At 40.3% G+C, this 10,039-nt stretch overlaps 1 protein-coding gene across 4 annotated transcripts in view; it reads right to left on the bottom strand.

The window, feature by feature from the left end:
- Positions 1-1,752: 1,752 nt before the first annotated feature.
- Positions 1,753-10,039, bottom strand: part of LOC137379826 (CD82 antigen-like) — a 38,562-nt gene continuing 30,275 nt past the window's right edge. For 3 of the 4 annotated variants that reach the window (XM_068051204.1, XM_068051203.1, XM_068051202.1), the window contains exons 7-9: positions 8,702-8,854; positions 5,746-5,829; positions 1,753-2,906 (exon numbers count right to left, since the gene is read on the bottom strand). In XM_068051204.1, coding sequence (XP_067907305.1) covers positions 2,844-2,906; positions 5,746-5,829; positions 8,702-8,854 — 300 coding nt within the window. In that variant the 3' untranslated portion in view covers positions 1,753-2,843. The remainder of the gene's footprint in view (positions 2,907-5,745; positions 5,830-8,701; positions 8,855-10,039) is intronic. The other variant, XM_068051205.1, reaches the window with a different exon arrangement.

Below are 10,039 nucleotides of genomic sequence, written 5' to 3'. Positions count from 1 at the left end.
CTGCCGATAGTCACACACCAGCTGGACTGTATAGGGAAGAGATGACATATGGAGCTCGCAACATGACATGCAGGCAGTCAATGAGACCCTGCACCATGGGGAAGTCTGCAGTCCTAGCGAAGATGAATTCTTGCACTGCCTGCTTTTCTCTAGCAAGATAGAATGAAATGTAATTAGCTCACATTGAATAGAGAGCCTCATTGATCCCCCTTATGTAACAGTGGATGGCAAACTCCATTCTAGAAGGAGCCAGTCACCTAAAGATTTATTGCCACAGTCATCTTCACAACCACTGGCAATAAGGTCGTTGCTCTGCTCTGAGGTTGCAGTTGTGACTGCAGCTGGTGGCAAATTTCAGTGAGGATGGCCTTACTGAAGGGCAGACATTTTATACACTGTTCCTTACTGAGTTTCAGGTAGGAAAATTGCTTCCTGTACACCATGGGTGGATATGGCCTTCTGCTGAGAGCCTCTATCCCACTCCTCCTCCTCCTCCCTCTTCTAGCAGTTTGTTCTCCTCTGCATGGCCTCCATTCATTCTCAAAGTCATGCTGTATGCCAAAGGGAAATGCCTACTAGTGCACCCATGTCTGGGCAAAACTGGTTTGTGGAGAAGTGTTGAAGTCAGCAGAAACACCTTGAGCACCTGCCACATCACTCCTTGTAGACTTTTGCAACCTTAAACTATTATAGAAAGCAACAAACACTTTCTGAACCAATAGCCAGAAAAAAAATCAACCACAACTAAACTGTAAACAGTTGATGACCCCTTTAAATAGTGCTGGTGGGGGTCCTTCCTGCTGCTGAATACATGTTCAGCTGTGCACGGTTAAGACTGGGCATTATCTGGAACAATAAGCTCCAAAATGGCATCACTGGCATCAAATCAGTGTTGAACTCTGACTGACATCACGATCAGCCTACTCTGCATACTTCTTGTGGATGTGCACTGCGTGTGCACTAGCACCTTCACCAATATGGTGTCCGGCGTTATTTGCCCCAGACGTGTCTGCATTTGCCACGGACGCCATTTCCGAGTTCTACAGGCAGCCATGGTGCCAAAAAAAACAGGCGCAAACTTTCCGCCTTTCTAGCGCTGGCTATCTAATCTTTTGAAGAATCATTCGGCTTTTAAGTATAACAGTTGGCACCCTCTTGTGTTGAGTACGTGTATTTGCAACACTAACTCTTTCAAACAATTGACCCAAGGTTGCCACACAGAGGTACATTTTTCATCATTGAACAACTGCTGAAATGGTAACTTTTAATCCAACACCAATCAAATAGCTCTGTAGATTGAAAAGGTCAGAAGCAGCATAAGACTTCTTACTGCATACAGTGAAGACAGGGGAGGAGGCAAAACAATTTCCTGTTCAAAATGTCTCTTTTTCTTACATATTTTTCCTCTTATTCTTGCTGTCAGAGGAACATCAAGCTTTGGTTGGCCTTATTTCCCTTACACACGGTCCTGTTCAGGGAATATTATAGTTTTTATCCAAAACTGGCTTAATTCCCTGTTATCTTATTTTGAGACTAACCACTTAAATCAGAGTAGATGTGAGATTTTGTTTTATTCAGAAAGAGAAGGCAGTGGAAGAGTTGAGAGGAAACTAAGGATAAGAAATATTGAAATAGACACATTTATTGCTTATAGAGCTTCCTAAAATCAATCTATTGCATATTTTTCAGGCCAGAGCAGCTGAAATACTTCTCAGAAGCTGATGTATATTTACATGATAGCTACAAAATGTGTCCAATATTTTGATTTTCCTTTTAATATTTACAGGACAATAATGTTACATAGTGGGAGGATACATTTCCAGGATATTAAAAATAATTTCACATTTCTAACATCGGATAGTATATTCAGTGCATTCATTATAAATTGGCCTGCACGTCTGTTTAATCACCAGAATATGAAGGTGATCAACATTTTACAAAAAAGGTAGTACATAAAGTAACAAATGGACAGAGATATACAGAAATGATATATGTTATACATTGTTGGTTTTGGACTTTCTTTTGCATTGGACACTAATTTTCACAATGTCAATATTGCAGTCTGTAATAGTTCAGAGACTAGTTTATATTTTCCATAATTGTAGGCCTGTGGTGAGATTTCCACATTAAACTTCCTGCTCACTAATGGGTTACAGCTTTGCTTAATTTTCCCATTTTCTGATGTTGGTGCTGTTTAGTGTTCTAAAGGATTGTTTCTCTGGAGATATCTGACTACTCGAGACAAGTTCCTCTAAGCAGCATAGCAATACCAGTATAGCTTAATCATTTTGAAAAAGATTGTGCAAGTAGGTTAACTTTCAGCAACAAGGATTTCAGAATCTGGTTATTTATTTTTTAAAATGACATCACCCCACACCCTTGTCATTGCAGATGCAAAATTCATTGGAATGTTTATAAAATGAAAATGTGATGAATTAATCAATATTGGAACAGTGCAAGATTTCTTTTGAATTTAAAATATGATTTGGTAAAATACATTTGCAAAATCCATATGCATCCTTTTCATTTTGTTTTATACAAGAATTCTGTCAGAATATTGCCTGTACACTTAGGTATTTACCTTGTTACTCAATTATATTATAGGATTAATTAGGAGTCACAGACCTTACACACTATTAAAATAGGGTGCACTAAGTCAAATTCAGAGAACATAATAATCATGATAATGTATAATTTTGTAAAAAGAAATTTTGCATTTCATGATGTTACAAACCAACCAAGGCAACATTAGAATTGGTTCTGACCAAAAAGAAGTGTATGATTCACATTTAAAGATGAAAGAAATGATTTTGGTTTAGTCTCTCTTTTGGTTTGTCTCTCTTTTAAATCATGCTTTTTTTCTTGATGTACTTCAACAGATACATAGCCATGATGAACTGCAATACCTAGGAAGAGACAAGCAGTTTAAACAATAGCTGACCAAACTCAAGTAGAGTAGATTTAACTCAAGTAGATCTTTTGAACTGTTTTCTTTTGAATTTTAGTAACATTTCTGAGCTCCAGCATTTCCTTTGCTAAGTTTCCAATGACAGTAACAATTGACAAATGATTATTGGTGATATTAGCAGATGACATTCCTTGATCAACTATTTTAGCAGAGGTGTTCATGGGTTTGAAACAAAGATAGCACATGGGTTAAAGAAGCTAACAGAGGAATAACATACCAATATATTAAGTATGCCAGCTAATATCAGCAACAGTCATTTCTAGACTTCTAACTATTTGAGGTTCTCTGCGTCACACACACTAGTTCACTGAGTGGGTTGGTGTTTGCCTTAAGTCTTCTGTATTACATAGCAACACTTCACTGTCTCTGATGGGGACCTACTTCAATATTTACAGATTGGAATTTATCTTCAACAATCCCTGTGAAGAACATTAGTGGACAGAGTGGGGACAAAACACAGAAGATCAGAATTTACCCCAGTGCACACCAACTGACTTATTCTCTCCACAGGCATAAGTGACTGATAGAAAAATTCATTACACAAAACAAGTGCAGTGCTAGAATATTTATCTCTGTGGTGCATATCTGTGCCTGGATGTAACTTAACCTGAGACTCTCTTTTCATAGTGCATTCAAAATATTTTAACAGTAATCAAACACAGACGAGTCATCGCTTTTTGCTTCTATTGTATATTCTGGCCCATTTTAAATCAAATTAAGTAAGATCAGTTCTCACTTAATGTAATTTTCCAAGATAAAAATGCATTTCTATTTACCAAACACATGGAGAAGAACTGTTGTGGTCTTAATGTATTGGCTGACTTAAATGCATTCAAGAAGATTTCCTGTAGTTGGTATTTGTAATAAGTTTCTTCCTTTTGAATAGGTAGAATTTATTATTTCTATAGAAGCATAGAAAAATTATTTTATTAAAACTATGTGAGGAACTAATGTCCTGTGTGCAACTGTCAATCATTTAAAAAATCAGACAACTGTGATGAGGCTTGTGGGAATGTGGGTTTACATTGTCCATGTAGCTTGTTTCTGGAATCAGCACACAATGAGCTAAAACAGCTTTCTGTTTTGCTGAACAGGGATGCTTTGTGAAGCAGGCCTAGTTGAAGAAAGGTCATTCATCCATGTCTTAAGGGTCTAGGACATGTTGGTTTGGTTACTGTTTATAGTAATAAAGTTATTCAAGAACTTAAGTGGACCATATAATCATGGTAACTAAATCAATGGGAGAGATTGGGATGTACATAAGTGTATCTCTTGGCTCCAAATTATCAGCTGGTTGCATTGTGTGTCTTTTAATGTATTGTTATTTAGTGTTAGTACGCATGGAATGTAGAGATCAAAAGGTAGAATTGATATAAGTGTTCTGAGTGAACCATTAATACAAAAGCAAAATATGAAAGATGCTAGAAATCTGAAACAAAAACAGAAAATGCTGGAAATACTCAGCAGGTCAGACAGCATCTGTGGACAGAAAAGCAGTGTTACCGTTTTAGGTCGATGACCTTTCATCAGAACTGGCAATTGGTTAGAAATATAGTAGGTTTTGAGGAAGTGAAAGGGGGGGAGGGGGAAGAAGAACAAAAGGGAAGTTCTGTGATAGAGAGGATTTGACTGAGTACTCATGTTGGATTATGTAACATGAGCTCATTAAATACAAAGATCTGAATCTGCAGTTGTTACAAACTGATGTCTGTGTTTTACGTGATGAAAGTAAATTGAACAGGAAAGCAGTCCAACAAGGCTCACATCAGCAGTGAGTGCTAACTACAATAGTCAACTCATCTATACCTCTTATACTCACACTTCTGGTCCTTTCTCCATGAATAAATGAACAAATAATCCCCTCTCAATAAATAACTAAAGAAATAGACCTTTTTCATCCTTTACTCTTCATTCATATAAGTGACAAGTAAGCCAATTCTCTCACTCTCTAGTCCTTTGTCCTCAAACTACGAAGTGAACAGATCCCTTTTGTCCTTCACAATGAGTCCACTGAAACCAAATCAAACAGAATACAATTCTCCACAACTTCCAATTAACTGCCAAGCAAACATTCACTCCTTCACTGAATCTTCTTGCACAATGCCCAGCAATGATGCCAAAGGCTTATTTAACAATAGGCTCGATCGCAGCTGAGCCTGGCTTCATATCACATCCATAGATGTGCTTTCTGTGCAGGGCTGCTGATGGCAATCAGGAATGGGGACGGTATCTAATTTTACCCTTCCCTAGCCGTGGGAATTATGGCCAATTGAAGGCCTTCATTGCGACCTTAGCTGATATTTGATTACTCAGAACAGACACAGCATCAAAACATGGGGCATTTTCAGCCTGTACGAGTTCGTGCCATACTAATATGCTGTATTTATCTACTGGTAATATAAATAGTCATTTTGTTATTAAATATTCCTACTCAAAACTAGCTCAAAATGCCCGCTACACCACCACAAACACAGGCAGTCCTTCAGCACTTGTACTGAATTTGTCAAACACAGAACCAAAGAAATTTATTAATACTTATTTTTACCTGTTATTGAATTGAAGTGAGTTTTTAGTTACTTAACATTTGTAATGATACCAGAAACAAGGGAAGTGATGTTGGAAATTGAGTGGCCAAGAGAGGGTTTATATAGCGTTTATTTCATGTCAGAGGTATTTCCTTCACTGAGCAACATGTTGACATTTTATTGATATGAATTTATAGTTATATTAACTTAAGTACCGGTCCAGACATTTGAATGTAAAATGATTTAATTTACCTGTATTATGAGGAGAACAACAGCAGCTCCGAGAAGAGTCAAAATGTTGTTACTGAGCCATTGTTTTATTTCTGTGCTGCAGCCCTGTAAGATAAGTTGTGTAATTGGTTATGCTATATACTGCAATGCCCATTTATATGTTTAAAACAATCAATCCAACCGTAAAATGGAAGTTTAAAAAGTCTTGGAAATTACCACCTAACATCCAAAAAATGAAATATTTCATATTTATTATCTTGATTAACCTGCTCCAAGTTTCACACATGGCTACTTCCCAAATCTTGACTGTGCTTGAGTGGCAAACAGAGGCTAGGAAATTCCCTATAATGAGAGAGGAAAATCAGAGCACTGGCCTCCTGGTTAGCTCCCATGCACTCTCTCTCCCAATCTGAAGCTCAAGAACATGTTATGACCTGGCTCCACCTAAACACCTGGCTCCACCTAAAGACAGACTGATTTTAATCTGCATGGCTGACTCAATACACCAATATTAGCCTTCTAGATTTAACAGAAAACAATGTTGATGTGAGCATTCAGAAGTGCTTGAACTGAGTCACCATCGGACCCAAGAAAATCTTGTTGCCAAAAGTTTATTAACATTTCAAAGGAAAATGTTGCCATATTTCAGAACACACATTGCCATGTTTGTCTAGAGAGAAGGAAGAAATGGTGAAATCACATGATAAATCAAATCTGCATTATAAATTAATTTTAAAGTAGTTTGAATAAAAAGTAAGATGTAAATCCAAAAACAATGTCATAAACGTTTGTGCTGCAACAAATAGAGCACAGCCACAGTATACATTTCTCAATATAATTTAATGACAATATAATTTCCTACAGCAGAATTATCAAAGCAGGCTATTTCTGGCAGTTCCAGTGCAAGGGATAGTTTTTTCTTTAAATATAGGTGTTAATAGTTAATACGTGTTAACACAACAGTTACATCCCACTGCATTCAGAGAATTGTCTTTCTTCATTTTCCATGTTCTTACTATTCAGTTCTTTACCTGTCCACTCCATATGGCGATTTCAAATCACCCCTGGACAGGAGAACTAGGGGGTCTTGAACAAGCGGTCATAGAGTCAGGTCATTTAGGACTGAGATGAAGAGAAATTTCTTCCCTCAGATATTTGTGATTCTTTAGAATTCTCTACCCGAGGGAGCTGCAGATGCTCAATCATTGAGTATATTCAAAGCTGACATCTATAGATTTTTGAACTCTTTTGAACAGGCTTGAGGAGCCAACTAGCTTACTCTTGCTCCTATTTCTTATGTTAATATCTTACTTTAGTGTGGGGTAATCCTCAAATGGCCAATTGTATCATAAAGATTTTACAGTTGAGAATTGTAAATTTGACGTTTTTCTTTTACAAAATGTATTTATTTGCCAGTACAAGCTGAACTCGAGAGGGGAGATGATTGGAGTGACTGCCCTTGTCATCAAGGCAGCATTTGACCGAGTGTGAGATCAAGGAGCCCTAGCAAAAATGAAGTCAATGGGAATCAGGGGGAAAATCTCCACTGGTTGGAGTCATACCTACCTCAAAGGAAGATGGTTGTAGTTATTGAAGGCCAATCATCACAGTCCCAGGACATTGCTGCAGGTGTTTCGCAGGGTAGTGTAGTAGGCCCAAACATCTTTAGCTGCTTCATCAATGACCTTCCCTCATCATAAGGTCAGAAGTCAGGATGTTCGCTAATAATTGCAGAATGTTCAGTACCATTTGCAACTCCTCAGATACTGCAGTGAGAACTGGACAATATTCAGGCTTGGGCTGATAAGTGGCAGGTAATATTCATGACACACAAGTGACCATCTCCAACAAGAGAGAATCTAATCATCTCCCCTTGACATTCAATGGCATTATTATCACTGAATCCCCCACTATCAACATCCTGGAGGTTACCATTGACTAGAAACTGAACTGGACCAGCCATAGAAATTCTGTGGCCACAAGAGCAGTTCAGAGGCTGCGGCGAGTAATTCACCCCCTGACTCCGCAAAGCCTATCCACTATCTACAAGGCACAAGTCAGGAATGTGATGGAATACTCTCCACTTGCCTGGATGAGTGTGGCTCCAACAACATGCAAGAAGCTCAACATCATTCAGGACAAAGCAGTCCGCTTGATCGACACCCCATCCAGCAACTTAAACATTCACTCCCTCCACCACCTATACACAGCAGCAGCAGTGCGTATCATATACAAGCTGCACTGCAACAACCTTCCAAATCCGTGACCTCTACCACCTAGAAGGACAAGATACACGGAAACACCACCACCTGCAAGTTCCCCTCCAACACACCATCCTGCCTTGGAAGTATATCGCCGTTCCTTCACTGTCGCTGCATCAAAATTCTGGAACTCCCTCCCTAACAGCACGGTGGACTGCAGCGGTTCAGAAGGCAGCTCACCACAACCTTCTCAAGAGCAATTAGGGATGGGCAATACATGCTGGCCTTGCCAGTGATAACCATAGCCCAGGAAAGAATTTTTTTTAAATACAGTAAAGTATGGGTGTACATGTTTTTTTATCTTCATGGGTACCTACAATGAGCCTTGGAGGGCAGCAAACAGGGCAGGATTTTCCTCCTCCCTGTGAAGGAAGAGGCGAGGCAGGACTCTTGTCCACCACTCCAACCCCACCATGATTCTGACCACATTTTTCTGGGTTGGGAATTTTTACCTCTGCAGAGTGGGCTCCCAGAAGGATACCCACAACCAAGAAAGAGCCCACCACTGCCATGGTGGAAGAAGCAACAGTCATCCCAACAAGACATGAAAAGGGGACAAGCTTAAAGGGGGAAGAGCCCAAGCAGTTGAAATCTTTTCAGGCCTTGAACTGGACTACATATGATATATGTTGATTTCATATTTAAAATATGCAAATATACTATTTTTCACTCCAGTTGATATTTATGAAGAAAATGAAACTGTTTTAGTACCTTACCTCTGGGTATATGTAGCTGCTCTCTGTGACAATACAGAGATAAGTAGAATCAGCTACAGTATAATTGCTACATGAGCAAGGCAGAGTCTTTGATGATAAAATCAGTTCATTCTGTTCCCAATCTGTGGAATTGTGATATCCACAACATTGAAACTAGGATATAAAACAAATAATATTTGAAAAGAGTCAGAAACCACTATCATGCTTTGAATCCACCCAGGACTACAGGTATCTCCGAGAAATACAATGTTCCTCAGACTGCTACTCTCGCCGCATCTTGAGATCCACACTCAGTGCTAGGCGCCGCCACATGCACACACTGGACCTCTCTCTCCAGCAGCACCGCCTCACCTTATCTCAAAGCTGTTCTACTCCGCAGTTTCATTTCATCTTTCGTCTCAGCCGACGCATTAACAAATAACTTTTTTTCTTCCTTTCAGGTGTCAAGGAACGCAAGCTCCAGCAGCTGATGGGGACGAATGCTCCTCCAGATCCTCCTTCTGCTCCACTTCCCTCTGACCCCACCCCTTCTGAACTGACCCCTTGCCATGTATTCACTATACCCTCTGACCTCCCCTTCTCTGATGCTGAATGTTCTGTGCTCAGCAAAGGTCTCAGTTTTATTCCCTTACGCCCCCACCTCAATGAATTTCGCGCTCGGCATGACGTTGAGCTCTTCTTCTGTCGCCTCCGCCTCCGGGCTCACTTCTTTGACCAGGAGTCCTCCTCCCGACCAGCAGACCCATTCACCCGCCTCCAGCATTCTCCCTCTACCTGGACCCCTCCCCCTGGCCACTTACCCACTCTTGATCTCTTCATTGAAAACTGTCGGCGAGACATTGGTCATCTCAATTTCTCTTACCCCCTCACTCACTCTAACCTGTCCCCCTCTGAACTTGAGGCACTCCGTTCTCTCAGGTCTAACCCTGACATGGTCATCAAAGCTGCAGACAAGAGTGGTGCTGTTGTTGTATGGCGTACCGACCTCTACCTTGCAGAAGCTCAACGCCAACTCACAGACACTTCTTCCTACCTCCCTTTGGACCATGACCCCACCAACGAACATCAAGCCACCATCCAAAGGACTGTCACTGACCTCATCTCCTCGAGAGATCTTCCCCCTACAGCTTCCAACCTCATAGTCCCGCAACCCCGGACAGCCCGCTTCTACCTCCTTCCCAAAATCCACAAACGGGACTGTCCCGGCAGACCCATTGTGTCAGCCTGCTCCTGCCCCACTGAACTTATTTCTTCCTATCTTGACTCTATCTTTTCTCCGCTGGTCCAGTCTCGTCCCACCTACATCCGTGACTCTTCTGATACCCTACGTCATTTTGA

The sequence above is a fragment of the Heterodontus francisci genome, chromosome 18, assembly GCF_036365525.1.
Source record: "Heterodontus francisci isolate sHetFra1 chromosome 18, sHetFra1.hap1, whole genome shotgun sequence".
In the NCBI taxonomy this organism is placed as follows: Eukaryota; Metazoa; Chordata; class Chondrichthyes; order Heterodontiformes; family Heterodontidae; genus Heterodontus; species Heterodontus francisci.
This window is presented reverse-complemented; position numbering and strand designations above follow the sequence as displayed.